We start from the raw sequence: 21,226 nt of genomic DNA, 5'->3' as shown, positions 1-21,226 counted from the left end.
ACAATGAGCTACTGTGGTTTGAGCCTAACACCAGCTTTATAAGCTTTACACTGCTAGCAATAATGCCCACTATGAACACTATAAACACCCGCAGCTTGTTGTCCAGTTTCCACAACAGAGTGTGAGTGTGCAGAGGTAACTTTATCCTTCCTTAATAATGTCACAATGAGCTACTGTGGTTTGAGCCTAACACCAGCTTTATAAGCTTTACACTGCTAGCAATAATGCCCACTATGAACACTATAAAGGATCTTTAGAGTAGCACATGTCCATTACATATAAGTTAGGTGGAATATTGAGTTTTGCCATCAGTTGATATGCACCATGTCGTGTCGTGTTGAATCCCGCTGAATGTTACAGGAAGCCAATCAATATTCGGATCGAACCGAGTCGAGAGGTGAGGAATTGCATGCTGCCTTTAACTCACTCCTAAAGTGCTTCTCTCATGCCTGAGACCATGCGGTGTCTGTCAACCAAACTTTGCCGTCGTGCCACCGTCACTTTGGCAGCAACACGCTATCTGGGTCTGCTTCTCTGGAGCTGATCTCCCGTTGGCTTGGGTGCTAGAGGAGTTGGACCCCGGTGCTGGTCCTCGCCTGGACAGGTCAGACTGAAGTTGGGTGTTTGGGGAGCGGGTGCCCCACGGGGTCAGCAACGGGACATGCGCTTGCGGTACTGCTCCACCAGCGGGACCAGGCACTGAGGTGAGCCACACTGCAGCAGGAAGGGGTGCTCCAGCAGGTCAGTGGCGCTGGCCCGCTCTAGGGGGTCCCGGGTCAGCATACGGTCCAGGAAGTCTTTTAGAACTGGGGAGATCTAGACCAAAGAGCAATGGGTACATATATTTTAACACCAATATGACATCAACCACAGGTTTCTGGAGAGTTGTTGTGAAGTTCAAAGTGATGACACAGCCTAACTCACGGCTAATCCAAAAATGGGCTAAGAGGCGGATCGTTGTTGGAGCTGAGGTGCTAACTAGTGACCTGGTATGGCACCCACCTGTCACTCTAAATGGCCACGCCATCAATTATGCCAAACTTGAAGCCTTAATATAATTTAAACGGGTGAGTTATATACAAATTCACCCCCAAACAGTTGTCGTGGACGGGGAAATTAGTTATAGAGACCAAAACTGTTTTTTGTACCAGGCTGTAAACATGTTTATTTCTGCTGTGAAGTTGGGCATTTTAACATGGGGGTCTATAGAAAGTGACTCGCTTTTGGAGTCAGCCTCAAGTGGCCATTTGAAGAACTACAAGTTTTGGCACTTCTGCATTGGCTTCATTTCTCAGCACCGGAGGTTGCCGCTTGGTATTTAGTCATAAACCAAAGTATTGGACAAAGTAAAAGTTTGACCTGATGATGGTGTTAGAGGAATACTCATGGGATGACCACAGGTTGTAACAATTCAGAGGTTGACATGAGTGTCTGTACCAAATTTCATGTCAATCCGTTCAATAGATTGACAGACCGACATTGCCATCCCCTCGGGCCATGCCACCAGCTTGGATAAAAATGTGACACATATCATTTTTAAAGACAGAATATGTTGTGAGTGTATATGTGTGTGTGTGTGTGTATGTCTGTCTGTTCTCGTACCTGGCTGACATTTCGCACAGTAGGAGCCAGCTCATCCCTCAGTCTCTTCATAGCTGCTACAGGGGTTTCACTGAAGTACGGGGGCTCTCCGTCCACCATCTCCACCACCATGATACCCATTGACCAAACATCCACCTGGTGCACGATCACATGTTTAAATTGTGCAACAGATCTTACAGCACAGATTGCCACTGTTGGCATTCACGCTACATGAGAGAGATCACCACTGTTATTCAGCGTGAGTGCATTTGTGTGCATGTCATCTCACCTCAGTGCCATATGGCGATTTGGAGATGACCTCAGGAGCCATCCAATAGGGTGTCCCCACTAAAGATTTCCTCTTAGGGATGTCCTTGCTGATCTGAGCACAGAAGCCAAAGTCTGAAAGCTTGACCTGTGTTGAACAAGAGATAGACCTTACTATCAAGATAGCGAAAGAAAGAAAGAGTAACAACTATAGATATATATGGTAACAACATATCATACCCTTCCGTCTAATGTGAGTAGTATAGAGTCGCTCTTGATGTCTCTGTGGATGACTCCCTGTGAATGGAGATAGGCCAGGGCCTGCAGAACAGCTTCACACACCGTGGCAATCTGCTCTTCACTCAGCCTGCAGGATAACACACATGCAAAGTTTACACACAAACAAACAGATTTTACATTAACATTTCCCATTACGAGTTGCAACAAACCAACAGCCAAGAAAGTTGAAATTCATGAATCACAGCGCATTAAAGGCAACGATAAAGAGTGGAAGGTTCAAAACAACAACTCCCACACAGCAGAATGACCAACAAAAACACGTCCATTCCTCTATGATGTTAATGTGACTTTGAGATTTTACAAGTACAAGATAAAGACATAAGAGCCAGGAGCCAAAAAGCCCTTTTCAAACAGCAAGCAAGGTCTTGTGCCCACTGAAAACGCAGGTAACACAATGAGTTACCTAACACTGTGCTGTATTCTCCCACACACGATTCTTAAAAGACACATCTAAAACTGTGGTAGGAAAAAACATCCTGCAGTAATTTAGGCGGTTAGTCTGCTTCTTAATTTAGGGAGACTTTAATGAGTCTAAAAAAATAATTTGACACCAGACTGCTGCCAGGAAAAACAGAAGAAGAAAAGGACCCATATTCTTGATTGTTCTGTCAACATACTGATTATAATACTTTGACAAACAGTGGCTGTGAAAGTTGGCTCATTTTATATGTTATCTGGCTTGAGAGAAATGTTTTCATCCCTTTGAGTCAAGCGATCTAACCCTGGTGTCATCCCGTGGAGATCGAGCCAGCCATCTGTTAATGATATAAAATACATTGACAGCTCAAAACAAATACGACAAAATTCTACTCCCTGGTCAATATGTTTTCCTTATTTTTGATGTATGCGCTGCTGGACAACGTGACAGCATCAGGGAATCAAATTCTCTACCAGAATTGACTTTCCACATGGCATCTAAACATGCACATATTCGATTATGTTATTGAATTATTACTTTTCCCTGGAGAAAAGCAGCAGACTGAGTGAGAGAGAGAGGGCTGAATGACAGTCCTTGTGAGTCTTTGTGCTGCTGCTATCAACACTGATCACTCAGCAGTCAATACCACACTACCCCCTTGTGGTTGATTTAGTTATTAAAGATGATATCATAACCAAACAGAAATGCAGCTTTCTTAATAAGAGATGATCTCTTGGTGGTGCTCGTACCTGGTCTCAGACACAATGTTGGTCAGTGCTCCACCCTGCAGGTACTCCATGATAACCCACAGCTCCTCCTCCACCAGGGCTGATTTAAACATCTCCACCACGTTCCTGTGCTGGTAGTCCCTCATGATGACCACCTGCAACACAAAACATTCACGTTAGAACCAAAATCTTTAGAGACGTAACCAATAATGTGGCCACATTTTGGTTCTCCAATGTTAACGTGGTATTTAAGCAATTTAGTGTAGCACTTTCATAAAGTTAGGAGACCAAGATATCCTGACTTTTAGTCTTTAGTATGGATCAGGCTCTAACTACCCAACTTTCATTCATTTTTTAGTGTCTTTCATTAGAGATCCCGTCTGCTAAACACCCACCTCTTTCAATATCTCCAAGCCTAAACTGAGATAACCCTGATGATATCATCAGGGGTTATTTTCCTCAAACTTTAGAAAGTTTCCCCTCAGAGCCACAGAAGATTATACAACTGTTTTTACAGGCTGAGCAGTACTCTCAAGGACGAGCAAACTGAACTTCATATGGAAAATAATCAGAGTATCCCTTTATGTGCAACCCAGTCTCACTCCCAACTCGTCAAATACCGTTGATTTGGCAGCGCCCTCAGCATCGGAAACCGATGCACGGAGGTGACAGTATGTGACGAACCGGGCTTTCAACTACTCCAATGTAAACCCACCCGCCGCGTTATCCGACGGTCAAAGTAAGTGACGTAGTTTCAATAGCATGAGAGTCCGCTAAGGGCGGGCGAGTGGTGTTGCTGGATGGGTCAAACAAATACAATACTTTCAACCAGGGGACCACTGTTTGTGTTTCGTGTGAAACTAAAAGTAATGTTGACTTATTTTGTCACTTGAGTTGTTAGTCATTGAAGTTAACGTCAACCACGACCGTTTCCTAACCCTAACTAAGTGGTTGTTTTGCCTAAACCTAACTTCCTGTGAAAACTAAAGTTTATTTTGAAAGGACACTATGCATGTAACAAGTGCATATTGACTCGTTGGTCTTCAATCTCGAGGGGCACTGTCCAAGCGGCGATATTTGACGAGTCTGGAGTTAGAATGTGTTAATGTGTAAGCATTAAAGGATAATTCCGGTTTATTTTAACCTGGCGTATTTCCCATAAATGTGGCTATTATGACTCTATGTGTCATGCTAACTTTGCACTTGCCACCTGTTTTGTAGAGATTCAGGGAAACGAGCCATAATGGATGCTCCAGGTGGAGACAAGCGTTTGAAAAGTTGAATATAGAAATCATGTTTATTTGAAAAGCTGTAGGAGGCGTTCACAGCTTGCCCCGATATATGATGTTCAGTGCAAGTCCTCGTCTCCCTGAATCTTTACAACGGAGGTGGTGAGTGCGAAGTTAGCACATTTATGGGAAATACGCCAGGTTGAAATAAACCGGAGTTATCTCTTAAATGCCAGACCACAAAAAATAGCAAGCCTAAATCTTGCTTGTGCTGGTGATTTGTGTTGTGTTTGTTTGTGGGAATCACTTTGTACCTAGTTGGATATTGTACCTCATTAAAGAGCAACTCTCTCCTTTGCTGCCGCCGCAGGTCCATCATCTTCACCGCCACCTGCCTGCCGCTGTGCTTCTCCGTAGCGATGCACACCACCCCCGTCGAGCCCTCCCCGATCTTCACAAAGTTCTCCAGGTAAGACCGCGGATCGCCCTTGTCTACCACCATCTGCAGGGCCGCCTTAAACTGTTCATGGGTCACCTTGGGTGGGTCTGGAGGTGGTCTGGGTGAAGGATGTTGTGGAGGTCTGAAAGCAGGGGAACAGGTGCCTGGAGGACTGGTGGCTAGTGAGCCTGTAGGAGAGGGTCGAGGCTGGGAAGGGCTGTCCTGCCGGGGGTAGGGAGGAATGGGGCATCCAGAGTGTCTGAGGAAGGGGTCAGGCCCATTGGGCCTCAGCCCCATGTTAGGAGACAGGCCCAGCGTGTAGCTAGCTGAGGACCGCACAGTTCGCTGGGGTCTGATGCCACCAACGAGAGGACTGCTGTTGCCAGTGGGCAGGAAGCCGGAGTGGTACCTCACTGCCGACTCTGCCTGCATGATAAAAGAGAAAAGGGTGAAGGGAGGGAGCTGAAAGGGAGTTGGCTGCCTGCCTGGGGTTCAAGACCTGCTTTAAAAGTCAATGTAAATCAAGTCCTTCACTCTCACTCTGCATCCACTTCACCTGATATGACCCATGTAAAGATGTTGCTATGGACCCGAGTGTCCCGCTGAGATCTTGCCAAACACACCATCTCTCAACTTTTACAACCCCGCTGGCACTTTAAACCCACATTTCACATTTTAACTCTAGAGTTAAATAAAATAGCCAACCCCAGAGCTTTAATCACCGTTAGTGTAAATCCCAATCAATATGCTGCCTCACTAAAGTTTCCACAACCTAAGCATGAAAATGATTGCTTGACAAAATCCTCGTATTTAATGGATTCAGAGCTCATGCAAAAACTCGTCGAGTGCTAGTTATATGATGTACAGAAATATGCATATATTGTGTATTCTATGAATAATGCATTATGAGTGCACTTTAATGGACACAAAGATGTGCAAAGAAAACTGCAGCAATGTCAGGCTTACTTTCAGGTCATAGGAGGAGAACGGCCTCCCGGGGCTGTTCTGGGGGTGCATGTACATCGGTACGTTGGGCCGGAACTCCGTGGTCACTGTCGCTTGATCGCCATGGGACTGCTGTACAGTCATAGCTGGGCTGTAAAAACAAGCTATAGGTCTCTGACTTGGTGGCATTCCCCTGGGAAGCTGGAAATCTCTCTTCCATATCACTCTCTCCTGAGGGCTGCCCACCTCACCGCCCAAATAAGCCCCGTGACTTAGCACCGGGATGTTCTGGGACTGAACCGGTTGCGAGGGTCCCTCCAGGGAGCTGACGCTGACTTCGTAGGTGGACTTGGCCTTTGGCAAGATCCCATTAGGCTGCAGAGTGATGCTCTTCTTCATGCCCAAGTAAGGGGTGTTGGTCTCGCTGTGGATATTCCTCGCCCTGTCCCTCCACTGGTCTTGACCCGCATCCTCGTCGTCTTCGTCGTCCTGGGTCAGGCCCTCGTACTGGTAAGCGTCTCCCTCGTTCACTTCCCCCAGCCTTCCCAGTGACTGGGCCCTCTTCCTGGCCGAGGGGCTGCTCTTCCTCAAAGAGTTCGAGCTGGTCACAGAGAGACGGTTCATATCATTGATCATGGCTGCGATGTAGTCTCCGTGACCGATCATGCTCCCCCGCACGATGGTCTGAAAGAGGAGAGGCGTTTATCTTTATCACATTGCGCTTGCCACGATCACATTATAGAAATATTTTTGGACTGAAAGGAATAATGAGGGTGACATAATCATTGCTCAGAGGCGAGTTAAATTTAGACTTGAGAATCTGTAAAGGACATCGTTGTCATTCTTCAAAGACAGCGACTTTAAATCATTTCCCCAGTGGCTCATTTTGACAATACACTGATAAATATACCAAGGTATCAGGAGACACACTACAAAGTCAGAGCCTCTACAAATGTTCCTATGTTGCAAAATTGAGATATTCCAGATAACTGTTCCTATGACCTTTTCAGATGGTATGCATAGTTAGCAGGCATGCAAAGACAAACCTGCCCTGACAGAAAGTGATCAGACAAACTTAAGATCATTTGCCAGAGTAGTGCTACTGTTGCAACTGTACGAGAGAGTGCGTGGTGGCTGATTAGTCACTCTCAGGGTAGAGTCATGTTCAGTTCACAGCCAGTCAACAGCCTCTCCTGTTTCTCTGGTTCGGTGCCATTACATCTGCACAGGGGGTAGAGGTCAGATGACATCTCACCTACTGCAGCACCTCTCCGAGAGGAGAGAATGGCAGGTGATAATGGCCTCGGTGAGATATCCTATTCTAGAAGATGCTGCAATAATAGCTTGAAATATATATATATTTTTTCAGATATCACTTTTCCTGTTAAATTTGGACCAATAATCTGAAATGTATTTGCATCGATATGTTTTTCATTATGAGGTTCTTCACACTCATCTTGATGACGCTATTAAAACTATAAATCTGACCTAAATGCTGACATACAGGTTCTCATATTGAACATTACTAATCACATCAGGGAATTGACGAAATGTTGGTGTTTTCTTTATTTTATTTTTTTCTTCCGGAGGGTCAAAAACAGAATCGACCTTATGCTGCGTCAAGCGTAGAAATCCTGAGATTTGCAGGCTTTATCACTAACTGGCATTTCCTTTGCTGTACCTGCATTTTTTTCTTGCTTGACATCTGTGGGAAGGCACTACGGACTGTTATTAATTGCCTGCATGGAGTAATAAATCTTGTGGCCCCTCTGAGTATTCAACGTTGTACAGTCAGTGTACACAGCGGGGTCATTAGCCCAGCCCCATGATAGATAAGAAAGCAAAAAGATGGGGAGGGGAGCAGCTAGGCCTTCCTTCCATGTTGTCATCAGCAGATTGTGGCATTTTCTGAGGCAGCAGGATCCCTCTGCAGCAGGCAACAAATCTTTATGCATCAGTCTCTCTGAGATTATTTTAGAACTCGCGATATCTTAATGACGGCCTGGCTGAATGGTGTGCTAGTCATTAGTGATCAGTTCAAGGTAAGGTCAGAGGATCAATAAAGGGTTAAATGAGTCTACCTTCTTTGGCCTCAGCTCCACCTCTGTGATCCTGGAAGGGTCCACCATGGGTTTGGGCCGGCGCAGGTTCTCTATCAGGCTCTGCCATTGGGTCGGCAGGCCCACAAAGCAGCCACGCTTGGAGTCAAATGAGGTGTGGACGCGGTGCTCAAAGTTCTTTGGCGCTGATATCTCAGGCCTCTTCTTTTTCTTCTTGCGAAACATCCTCACGTCAACGAGGGCGGCAGCTTGCCCGCTTCAAAACGTCCCTGTAGGGAAAAAGTATTCAACCATTAATAAACTGCACTCGATATTACAGACAGCACATGTTCAAGTAACTGTGATCTTGACATTTGAATTTAGGCAAATCTCTTCTGCCCCAGTGATCAAAACAATGACTGACCACTCTCCTTTATTATCTGCTCTCTGACCAAGTGTATTCAAATAAAATATGACAACAGAGGATCTTTCCACGCGGGATAAAATATTCAAATGGCTCATCTGATAGCTGTCCCATTTCTGGGATGTGTGTGTGTGCACGCTGCCTCGCTGGCTGTCACAAGCTTGTGCCTCTGAGAGTGGCTCCAAGGAGAGTGGATGGATTTGTAAGCACATGTGTAATGAAGGATATCTGGTCAATCAAGGCTTATTCATTCTCTGTGCCATTTTACTGATGAGCACGCGGCCGGGCTGGCCAGCGCCCACAGGCTTTCAGTGCATTAGCAGAACGGGTACAAAAACACAGACACAAACACGCGCTCATGCACACACACATACAAATACTATTGCAGGCTATCCTTCATAAACCCTTTATAACTCTTTCATATCCCGTCCTAATTAGTAGCGTGTGTGCCCTTGATTGCAGGGAGAGTAACCACTTAATCCTCGGATGGACGGGCAATGCGTTTGGCGAGCCACTAACTTGGGTTTGCTGTATGTTAAGCTTTATTTTTCATTCAAGTGTAGGGGAAAAATTAAATACATTAGATCTCATTTCCTCAGCTGCACAGCTGTACTGGGAGATAATCACCCAAATGTAAGTCTCATGATTAGTATTAATACTGTTTTATGTAGTTCTCAGTGTGGAGGACGTTCCGGCTAGCCATGCTAGCTGCGTGGCTGCAGGGATGGCAATGCTGGTCAGTCTGTCACTCGTGACTGAAATATCTCGACAACTATTGGACGGATTATCATGAAATTTGGTAAAAGACACTCTCCGGTCCCCAGAGGAGGAATTGTGATAACTTTGAATCCCTAATCTTTTATCTAGTGCCATTATCACGTCACATTTGAATTGTGTCCAGTATTTTGGTTTGTGACCAAATACCAACAAAACTAATGATGTTCCCATCAGCCTGAGGTTTACTTTGTGTTTACTGCTAATTGATTAAGTAGAAGAAAAAAACGTCGCTCTCAACCAAAGAGAAAAAAAAGAGAGAGCTGGGGTGCATGTAGTCAAAGTCAAGAAATACCAAAAGGGATTGCACACCCAAATCAATCAGATTGTTCCTTTTTTCAGTTTTCAATGTAAAAATTAGCACAGGGGGGAAAATTAACAGACATTTCAGCTATGCCTTCTTAAAGGTAGGGTTAGTAGTGCTGTTTAAATAAATGTTTTTGTTATATTTGTTGAAATTCTCATTCCAACAGCAATCAATAAATCAAATGCTCTGACAAAAAATATGGTATTTGTGGCGGGACTGCCTCCATACCTGTCTACCTGCCTGCCTGCCTGCCTGCCTGTGCACACTCAGTCCGTGCACTCATTGCGTCTCACCGAAGTCTTCCACAAGCTGCTAGTACGAACAATAGCCATGTTCGTTGTTTACGTTCATAATGATAATTGTGAAGGAGTTGCTTTGGAGGGAGGCCTGAATGGAAGGACTGTCAGTGTTGCCGACTTTCTCGCTAGATTTACTGACTTTTGGATTTAGTGCTGCTTGCTACTTTCATTGGAAAAGAGTTGGCAACACTAGGCTCGGTTTTTGGTTGAAATCTAGTGTACTCTTGCTAATTTCTCAGCATTACCGACCCAACCTTTAAGTGTGCAATAGTAATTCAGTTTCATGTGTTGAGTCTTTTCAACTTTTTTTTACCAACAGGTGCATCAAGTGGCTTCTTGTAGTCAGAGGTGCCCTTGCTAATTAGCAAATGTTAGTATGCTATAACACGCTAAACTTAGCTGGTTAACATGGTAAACATCCATCTATCTATTATCTGTAACTGCTTATCCCATTCGCGGTCGCGGATGATACACATTATACCTACTTAATATGAACATGCTAACATTATCATCGTGAGCATGTTAGCATGCTGGTGTAAACATTACGTAAAGCCTCACAGAGACACCAGCATGACTGTATAGTTCTTGTTTATTTTAGCAGAACGTTGCACTTAAAGGCCCTGACGTGTGTGACCAAATGCAGAGCCCTACAAGGTGCCCCTAGAATATCAGATACAATCTCCCATCATGCACTGTGAAATGGTGGGAGTTGAGGAAATGAGTTTTGCAGCCGTCCGCAGCTCAGCAGGCGATCACGCTGGCAGCTTCTCCTCTCTCCACCTCCGCCCTCAGACCAGCACGGCTCTAATCGGCATCACCGACGCCTGTTATGAGCTGTATCGGTGACTACCCCGCACCACTCGCCCCGCCACATCACCAGAGGGTAAAAGGAGGTCAGGCCCACTGGTCACATCAGCTAAACCTGCCTCATTAAAGGAAGGTGGGTTAAGGATAGGGGGGGGTGTTGCCTCTCCAAGGATAATTCAATCACAAGGCTAATATGCTAAGTGTTGCATAAGCGTATCACTCTGTGCTCTCCCTATGTACATAATGTGGCGCTGGGAAGGACTTTAATTCCTTCTGACAGGGACATTATGGTGTGAGGGCTCTCAGGAGGTGGGGAGAGAGGAGTTGGGGCCAAGATTACAGTCAGACCTGGATGTGTTAGAGAGACAGGGACCCAGTTTCCTTCCTGCAAACACAGAAAGGCTTTTAAGCACCAATTGTGGCTGCTTTTTAAATAACGGACGCTAGAGAAAACAAGCTGCAAAACAGAAGATTGCAATCTCTGCTTTTTCCTTCCCCCCCCCCCCCCCCCGCTGCACAAGAGACTATCTGCTTAGATAGCTGCTCGACGTGCAGATGTTGGCATTGCCTGAACAAATATTTACGCATAGCGCTCATGTATCCTTTTACAAGCAGATCAATCAATATTTACTCATGAGTCAAATGCAAACTGCTACAGTCCTCCACTGCCAGCAATAATGGGGTGATAACGGCACAAATAGGACGGCTGCTTTGTACAGTACGATAGCGGGCTTCAAAGCAGCAGAGAACATATCACAACATTCATTATTCATTCTCATTTTTCTATCCACGGAGATATTAGAGGCAAGTAGAAACACACACATACACTTGTGTTGATTCATGCCTGGGCAGAATGAATTAAAAAGTTGCTGCAAATTATTGATTTACAAGATTTAATCACATGCAACTGGCCTTATATTGACCCCTCGTACTCTGCCAAGCTTATGACTGTCTTGATAACAATATGCTATTGATTTCTAAGCCTGTTCGTATAATACATATACGCACGGAGCTGAACTTGCACAGTGCATAATCACGCTTTCTGGTCACATCCCCCTAGACTGCAGGGACTTGACCCTATGCCTCAGTGGCTTGTCTTGAATCTATCAAAGTGCTGAGGCAAAACTCAGCCGGCTGCTGTCAGGGATATGAGGAGCCAAAAAGGATGAGGTCACTCCGAAATTGTGCTACATTGGGTATTTCCATCTCTACAACTGTGTGCAGTAGGAGGGGAAAAAATGAAATAGATCCAAATGCCACAAATCCACAAATCAGTGAGAGCTAAAATCTCACCCGCAGAAAATCACATGAGCATAAAGTAGCAAGTCTGCTTGTGAAGTCTGACTAAACACAAACCTTTGAAAGAAAAAAAAGATGATGGAGCATGCAGATTGTGTAAAACATGCAAATAGATCACATTTTCTCTGCAGTTACAGCAATACATCCCTATTCCAGGCTCAAATGAATCACCCCGCAACTGAAATAGAGCTTCTTCACCTGACAGAGCGGCCGGGCCTTTCATGCCATGCAGAAATGCAAGCGGGCGATCCATACGTTTCCCGCAGACAACATGACAGAAGAGGAGAGGGCATGCATTCCTCTCATGTTCAGATCACCCCGAGCAGGTTGTGTTGTGGATGAGTGGGAGGGGATCGAGAGATAAGAGAGATATTGGATTTGCTCGATGTTAGTGCTCCGAGCTCTGTTGAATGATTTTTTTTTTTTTCCATTTGCCCTGATTTCTGCTTCTATCTTTTTTGTTGGCATGCATGCAGAAATGTAGCGAGTGTGCAGGTGACTGTGCTCGCAGGATTAGTATGGCGTTCAGTCCTTCACTGATCTAATTTTAGGACACATCACAGCCCCCCTCCTCTCCAGCACCAGACGCATGTTTGTTTTGTACAGGATTCATGTCAAATAGTGAGGTGAGGATGGGAGATGATGGAGATGAGGTAATCCTCTTTTTGTGTTTGTCAATGCACGTATAAGCTTAATCCAGCTATGGTGAATTACAGGGGGCTACGTCTATTTCAGAGTAGTAAAGATAGCATCAAGGTCTTAACTGCTGTTTTTGGACTCTGCGGTGCAGTGTGGGGGGGCTCAGAGATTGCTCTTCTATCAGCTTCATTATGATGACCGCTCTGCCCTTTGAGTGTAATGAGACTGCCTCTCAAGACGGAGGAAGGGGGGTCTTGGTTGGTCATCTCTTCCTTTTCCTTGTGCTTTGTAACACACACACACACATGCACACACACACGCCATCTGAGGGCACGAAAAAGGAACACAAGCGCTGGACGTGACCGGACAGTACAATAGCAGTGTTTATGATTTAAGTTGATGTCTGCTTTCTCTTTGAAGTCACCTCTGCAGACATGGTGGGATTGTCAATAGGAGACGACAAGTGATGTAATAAGCTGCATTCAATGACATGGAATAACACGTTGCTGTCATGCATATTTCATGCGAGCGGTCTGATACATCATGCACGACAAAGCACTTGGAATACAAGGAATGTTGGAGGATGGCACAAATCTACTGCCGCTGTAAAGTCGGCCATTGTGCAAATGTGGCTACGGCTGTGAGCTTTTTTTTTATCCCTGCTAGCGGCTAGTGATGGCAATGTTGGTTGGTTGGTTGGTTGGTTGTTTGGTCGGTCGGTTCAGCACTTTGGAGACTTCCAGACTGAATCACTCAGAAACTAAGGGATGGATTGCCATGAGGTCTCCAGAGGATAAATCCTACTGACTTTGGTGATCCCCTAGCCCGTTCTCATTCCAAGGATGTCAAATACCGACGCTTTGACAAGGCCGTCGGCATTTGATACCGCCGCACAAGGCACCCTTTAGTGCCGATATGAGACGCACCGGGTGTTCCATTAACTACAATGTAAACCCACGGCAACAGTAAACGCTGAGGGAAAGTGCTGTGGTGACGTAGTTTAAAGAGCGAAAGACACACACAGTGGGTGGGAGGGGAGGTGGATGAGTCCAACAAACACAGGGCTTTCATCCAGGAGACCGCTGTTCTTGTCCCGTATGTTAAGTTTCACTTTCACGTTACAATCAGCTGTTCGTTCGTGTCCCATGTTCACCATGTTAAGTCACATTTTCACTTTACAAATGCATCATTTTAAGCCCAACCATGTTGTTTTGTCCTAAAACTAAGTGGTTGTGTTGTGTAAAGTTTTTTTGTTTAGTTCTCAACATTAAGCACGTGTTTATTGCGACAGAAAAGTGACGCCGAGGAGTCTGACAAAGCGTCAGTATGTGACGAGTTGGGATGAGAACGTGTTGCGTCCCCTGGTATTCCCTCTAGCACCAGTGTGTTTTTTTAGTAATATGTTTCAACAATTATTGTGTGGATTGCTTTGAATTTGTTACACAAATTCATGTCCCCCTCAGGATGAAATGCAGTAGTTTTGGTGATCTCCTGACTTTTCATCAGGTCCAAATTTCAATTAGCCCCAAACTTTGGTTTATGGCCAAATACATGCAAAAACAAGGACTTTCCCATCAGCCTCAGCTGCACCCCCCCGTCCCCCCCGTCCCGTCCCCCCCCCCCCCCCCCCCGTCCCCAAAGCATCAGCATGTTACCATTGTTATTGTGATTAGCATGCTGACTTTAGCATTTAGCTCAAAGCATCACTGTGCCGAAGTACAGCCTCACTGAGCTGCTAGCATGACCGTAGACTCTTGGTTTAGGATACGCATGACAATGAAAGAGCTGCAAAGCACCACAGGAGGTTCAGCCGCAAAGCAAAAATACAAATGAAGATGTGTGCCAGTTTTTCTCTAAAGCGGTCAAACAACAACTTTCTCAGTCCTCTAAGTATTTGTATCTCTGATAAAAGAGGGGGTAAGGGGTAAGGACACAATGTAGATCATACCCAAGGGCATATGAAGTGGACATTATGGACTAGTTTCAGTATATAGTTTATGAAAAAAGGAAGGTTGAAGTGCAGAGAGTGTACAAATTATGTTAAAAACAAATGTCAGAGACAAATTAAATGATATCCATATTCTGCCTTTACATGTCAATTTGAAAAATTGGGCATTAAGCAGAGATGACCCACATTCACACAGAGAGTTCATTGATAGTGACATATCTCGGGGTATTTCAAATGTCACATAACTCGCAGCGATGCGTCATGTGTAGGCTTTCACTCCGACCTCCGTATGAAGTAGTGCAAGTCGGAAACGGTCCGAAGTCACAGACCACTGCGATTCTGAGAAAGTAAACGATCAAAGAGCTTGTCTGTCATCTTCTCGTGCACTGAATGAGGAAGAAAAAGGCCTCAAGATTGGAAGTGTATAAAAAAAATGTGATGTCCGTGCCCAACAATGTGGGCTGTCAGTCCTTCAAGGGCAGACGACCACGCAGGAGTGCACATCAGTCTTGTGTTAATATTGACAGGCGGAAACAAGAAATGAGAGGTCAAGACAGGAGGAGAAAGAGTGGGGGGAGGAAGGGAGAGTCTGGAAACTCAGACTTCGTGACTGAAAAAAAAGAGACGGAAGAGAAGAAAGCGCAAAGAATAAAGATGCTGAAGAGGTGGACATTGATTTAAAGTGTCAGCGCCCTGAAAATTAATCTTCACACGTTTTTTCTGTCTAATTTAATGTCACAGTTTTGTGGATAGCAGCAATCTCCGCTCTGAAGACTCTTTTCTCCGTCATCCTGGGCAGCTTTGTCTGCAGTAAACAAGCCACAGTAGAGGGGATTTGAGGACAGGACACTCGCATCAACAGAGCGCGTATATCATTCTGTCACCTCACATGTTGGCGCTGATTCTCCCGGACGAGATAATGGACACGAAAACTCGTTTGACGTGCCCCGCGGCGAGGAGTGCATGGACATAAATGCTCAGTCTCTAACACCTCGACATAATGACATTGTAAAAGCAACACTTCTAGTGTCCTGGGGCTTTTATGGGATGTTCTATTGATGCTGACACATCACTAAGAGAAACACACTCCTAACTCAGGAAGTATGCTTCTTCTCCATGCAGTGTAACAATATGTATACTCAGGGCTAGTCAGGAGAAATGCAGCACTGACCAACACTCTGTTTAATTAAAGATCCTCTTGGCTCTCACAAGTGCTTTGAACAATTTGACGCTGTGCTGATAGAGACGTATGATCAGCCTGGACCAATGATACGAGCCCAACTCTTCTCTCCTGGGTCTAATTTATTGATGCGCCAGGCCTCTGTGCAAGCTTTACTTTACGTGCTTATGAAAGCTTTGAATATTTTTTTTAGCACAGGCCTCGGCGTGTCTCTCCCAGGGACAAAGCGCCAACCATTTTTAACCTCCGACTCCTTTATGGCATCAATCTGCACCGACACTGCTGCCCTCCTCTGTCACCCAGCATGGGTGCTGTTCCAGCCCAGAGAGGGGTGGAATCATGGCATGCTGTCCTAATTTGGACTCTGTTTTAATCCTTAGTGCTTGACGTCTCGTGGCCGGTGGCGACGCTAAGCTGCTAATGCACGCTGTCCCCTCCTTTGGCTGACATGAACACGACACAAGCGTTCCTGAAAACAACACAGCAGGGGCACACATGACAACGATGTACCACGTACACCTGCGTGCTGTGTTCAGTCAGTGTCCCAGTACATGAAATACTGGTCTGTGCTGCGAGTTTGTGTTGCACTGAGAGCGTGAAAGCAAGACGGGGGCGACACAAGACGGCCTCCAAAAAACTTTGAAACGACTTCGGACTTCAGAGTCCTACACATCATCCTCAGTGAAGCAGATGTCCAGCTGTGCGTGTGTGTATCAGTGTGTGTGCATGCACCAAAGAGACCTTCTCTGTCACCTCCTCTACCCTTTCCCTCCTCCTCCTCCTCCTTGAATATCAATGAGTAAGCTGAGACACAAACACATGGTAGATTAAGAATTGCAGAGCCTCAGTTACATCATCATCAGACGTTTGAAATGCACTACTAAAAATACAGATCGTGTCGATCACTTACAGTATATACGTCTGCGGTCACAACTCTTAAGCGAGTGTATGAATGTTGCGACTCTGTCAATAAGAATGAGCGCAATGGTGATGCTAAAGCACTGGATGGAAACTAAAATCTATACGCTTCTTTAAAACACCTTAGCCTCAAATTGATTTTCACTGGGGGATTTCGCATCTAATAGATAGACTAAAAGAGAGACTTTACGAGCCTGTTTTCAACAGATTCCTTGTTTCTTAATGTCCCAAATTCAGAGTCAAACGAACAGCGTCCATGCAAGCTCTTGCACAACATGCTTTCTACATTTTACGGATAAAAGTAAATATATGTCACGTGTCAGTCTCCTCTCATCCATCTACTGAGTGTGTGTACAGTATAGCAGCTTGGATCCTCGAGCACTGGCAAGACCAGAAAGATCACCTGAGAACTCAGCCTACACACACACACATGCACACACACACTAGAATACACAATGGTAACAACAGGAAGCTTCTGTCCACATTGCCCACAGCATTGGCACAGTCTGTATTTGTCAAGTGTGATCTATCTTGAGGAAGACAACGTTTTAGAGATTAGTGTATCCTTTTCCCTTGACATAGAGGTTGAGGACACGGATGGAGAAAGAGGATGTGGGGATTTTGAGGAGGGGTGAGCATGAGGTGAAGGCTCCTTTTGAGATCCATCACTGAATACATCCAGCGAACCCTCTCTTGTCTCCCCTTTTTTCTCCCCCACATCAGCACCTGGCTGCACTGCATTCTGCTCACAGCCTCTCTCCACCTCCTTCTCCTCTTCCTCCACCACGGCTGATGCCTACCGACGGCATTCACTATAGCCTGCTCTTTATCAATGACGTTAAGCCTCTTTTCCTTTTCTTCCCTCCCCACCTCCCCTCCTCTTTACCCCACTCTCCTCGCCGTGGAGAAAGGAAACAGGAGCTCTGGAGGGGATAAATCATTGTTAGAAGAGGAAGAGAAAAAAATCAGTCATCTCCCTTACCTTGCCGCCTAGTGAAGAAGAGGAGAGCCTCTCTCCTCCAGGAAGGATTGGAAGCGCACATACACACTGGCATACACTATTATACACTCACATTCACACACATATACACACGCTCTCTCTCTCATACGCACGACGACGAGGAGTGCTGGCTCTCAAGCGAGCGCACACTGCAGGCTGCCGCTTGCCTGGGAAAGCCTGATGCGTTCCTCCCTCCAGGCAGAAGCACACACTGCCATCTCAAAGGCTCTTTGTTGGGGCTGATTCATCCCCGGCTCCATGTGCTGAGTGCTGGTCCGTGTACCGGCGCCCGCTCCTGGGGACACAGGGTGACCGTATAAAGGAGGGACAAAGCCATGAAGAGGAAAGGCAGCATCCAGGAGGAGAGAATATCACGGCCCCATACGGCTCCTTCCATCCCCCCCTCTCCCTCTCCTTCTCTGGCTTGCTGTCTCTCTCTCTCTCTCACACACACACTCTCCCTCCCACCTCCCTTTCCCTCTCTCTCTCTCTCTATCTTTATCACTTCCCTTCTTCTCTGCCTCCTCCCACTCCCTCATTGGGCTGCAAAAGAATTGATAGCAGCATGCGTGTGTGTGTGTGTGTGTGTGTGTTTAAGCTGGTTTCCAGTGACTGTAAGGAGAGGAGAGCTCCGCTACACCTCATCACCTGGGATACCTTTCACCCACCTCCCATCTCTCCCTCTGTCTCCTTTGCACGTAATGTGGGTGACGTGAGAACACGAGGGCGCTGCGTTCGCCCAGTGTGCTGCTGTTCAGTCAAATGCATTATCCATGGAATGACAGGGTCAGGGATGGCAGATGGCAGGAGGGGTTGCTGTAACTGTGCGTGTAAAGTAGAGATTTCTGTAGAGGGTGCAATCCTCATCCTCACAATCTCCTTTTTGAGTCCATTGTGACCCAAAAATCCGAAGACACTGAAGTTACAACTCTGCCCCAGTCTAGCATCCTCATTATTTGACTGAAGCGTTCCCCCCTCTCTTTTCACCACAATCATTTCCTGAATAATTTATACAGCAGCTAAGACCAGACACAAAGCAGGAAAATGTATTAGGGTCAAGTCGTGCAGAAATTGCTCGCAGACTGAGCCAGATTTGGGGCATACATGTTGTACATGCTGTTTTGATATGATGAGACGCTTGCGAAGGCACTATAACAAGCTTAAATGATGAGGTTCCTCCTTTACACATCAAATAAACTCAAGTGAAAAAGGCTCCACTGAACTAATCTGCATAACAATGACAGATTTGCCTGTTGGGGGTATAGCAGACACGACCCCTCCCTCTCTTTCACTCTTTACTTGTCAGCATTATTGTCACAGATATTTATTGGCTCGGCTATATTTTACTGCCTCGCATGACTTATTTTCCTGATTTTCTTTTGAGTTCAGAGCTGCGAACAACAATAAAACGGTCTTGTAATAGGTGTCGTTTGTTCACGCTATCTGCTGAAGCATTTATGTAACCACACTCCTATCTCTGCTTGGCCAGTATGAAGGGAAACTGGATGGGTCAAAAGGTCAATTAAAGGAAGAGTGTGTAACATTTCGGGGTCCGGTTTCAGAAATAGAATATATAATGTTTTCATTAGTGTATAATCACCTGAAACTAAGAATCGTGTTTCTTAAGCTTAGAATGAGCCCTTCATATCTGCATAGCGAGCAGGTCCTCTTCACGGAGTCCGCCATGTTTCTACAGTAGCCCAGAACGGACAAACCAAACACTGGCTCTAGAGAGGGCCTTTCACGTTTTTTACGTTACCTGAAGGCCACCGTAGTTCTGCGACACACTTGTGAAATTGTGGTAACGTACCAAACCGTGGTACCCCCAGCCGTCGTCTGACTTCCGTTGCTCCTAAAGTAGTGATATTATGGTAAGGATGACCTCTGAGCGAGGCGAACGGCGTTACCATGGTTTTGCACTTGGCAAAGAGGGCATAATTGCAAATATGCAAGAGAAGCTAAATAATTACAAGAGAAAATTGTGTAAATAAAGGTCAGGTTTATACATTTGTATATATTTGTTTATATAATTTTCGCTATTATTTTTATAATTATCTGGTTTGTTTTCCGTGTGCAGGATATGTGAGCTATAAAGTGTATCGTCTCTGTAATGACGGAGATAATTGATTATTCTTTTTTTAGCATGTCTCTATGGAGAGACATTATAATGGTAACTAAGATTTCTGTTAGATTAAAACCAAAAAGGGACTAAAAGGGGTTTATTCAAATGTATTTGCCAGCTTCACAGTCAGACCTCATGACCTGGTTAAAGCATCTCCTGGAAACATTGACCCCCCTCCTATTTGGATGAATAGTGGAAACAGCTTGTAATGGGACTTAAGGGCTTAAGAGCAGTCTTAAACCATGGTGTCATTAAAATGAAAGCCCAGGGACCATAAGTGATGCTGCCTTAATTGTTTGCATTTCAATTAACTCTATTGTTTAGGGTGAATCTGTAAGGATTACACCAGGGGTTATCAGGGTTCAGCCTATACAGCTAAAGCAAATGTAATTTCTTGTCAAAATCCATTCTCATTTCCAGATGACCTATTAATCCATTTTAATTCTGCAAAAGTGAGGAAATAACAGTAGAAATTAAGACAAAGCTAAGGTCATTCTCCTGATTGCTCACCAATAGTGTCACATACGGAAACCCATTTCTGCTCAGAGAAGAAAAAAATAGATGAAAAGTTAAGGCCTTAACACACCGGGGGCGTGATGAATAAAAAACCACGAAAATGTGAAACACTTGCCTGCGAATATTATATGTCTAGGGCTTTTATTGTGAAAGGTAAGAACAGAAGGAGTGGATCTGGCCTGCGCTGCCTTTGTAAAGGTTGAAAGGAGTAATAAAGTTTGCCATCTTGGTTCCTACTACGGAGCCGCACTGTTTTTGTTTCATAAATATAGGCGCAACTCAACCCGTTCTGCACAGCGTAAAGACCTTTAGTCATAAAAAAATCCAAAAATGCTCAAGGTACAGTAAGTCACAATACACAAACTCACAATTATGACTTACCAAGTCACAATCATGAGATATTAAGTCATAATTTTGATTTATTATGTTTGAAATTATGCTATAGTATGTCAACATTATGGTATACTAAGTCAAAATGATGAGTTATTTTCATCGTGACTAACTTTTTTTTTTTCTTTTCCTGGCTTAAATGGGCTTCCATACTTTTTTATCCATGAAATTGGTCTCATATGTGCTGCTGCACTTGGAGGCTCTTTCCCCTCTCCATGCCTGGCTGGCCAAGTGCAGTTCATCTTGATGCAAAATGCCTACTGAACTCTAAGTAAGGTAGTGTAGAGGCTTGGGCAGACAACTTCCTGTGAACTGGTGCATGTAAAGACAAACCGTACAAATAGGTTAAGAGCTCTGACTGTAAAACAAGGCCCATACAGAGCCGGAGTGTTCTTGTCTATCAAAGTAACAGCGCTGGACAAAAGCTCTTCTCTGAGGGCCTGTCCAAAGCGCATTAAGGAAAGGTAGCTTGCTTGTACCATCTGTCCACCGCAGTAAGGGAGAGCTATAGATTTTCTGTCTGAGACGCTATCGGAGTCACTGGCTGCTTGCTTTCATGGGATGAGCTTTTAATAAGTCCTGCCAAATAGCGAGCCATAGAGGATGCATTATGATGTGGTTATGCTGTGTTATTATGACGGGAGTGCATCATGTTGC

General features: G+C 45.1%; 1 protein-coding gene across 1 annotated transcript; it reads right to left on the bottom strand.

The window, feature by feature from the left end:
- Positions 1-241: 241 nt before the first annotated feature.
- On the bottom strand, positions 242-18,017 carry pak6 (p21 (RAC1) activated kinase 6). The gene is made up of 9 exons (XM_074661064.1): positions 17,524-18,017; positions 7,989-8,236; positions 5,929-6,591; positions 4,855-5,388; positions 3,316-3,449; positions 2,089-2,215; positions 1,871-1,996; positions 1,603-1,737; positions 242-816 (listed from the first exon to the last, which is right to left on the bottom strand). The coding sequence occupies exons 2-9, from the start codon at positions 8,190-8,192 to the stop codon at positions 649-651; spliced, it is 2,091 nt and encodes a 696-aa protein (XP_074517165.1). The 5' UTR covers positions 8,193-8,236; positions 17,524-18,017; the 3' UTR covers positions 242-648.
- Between the last annotated feature and the right edge of the window lie 3,209 nt (positions 18,018-21,226).

The sequence above is a fragment of the Sebastes fasciatus genome, chromosome 15 (assembly GCF_043250625.1).
Source record: "Sebastes fasciatus isolate fSebFas1 chromosome 15, fSebFas1.pri, whole genome shotgun sequence".
NCBI lineage: Eukaryota > Metazoa > Chordata > Actinopteri > Perciformes > Sebastidae > Sebastes > Sebastes fasciatus.
The sequence above is the reverse complement of the archived record's forward strand: the minus strand, read 5'-3'. Positions and strand labels throughout refer to the sequence as shown.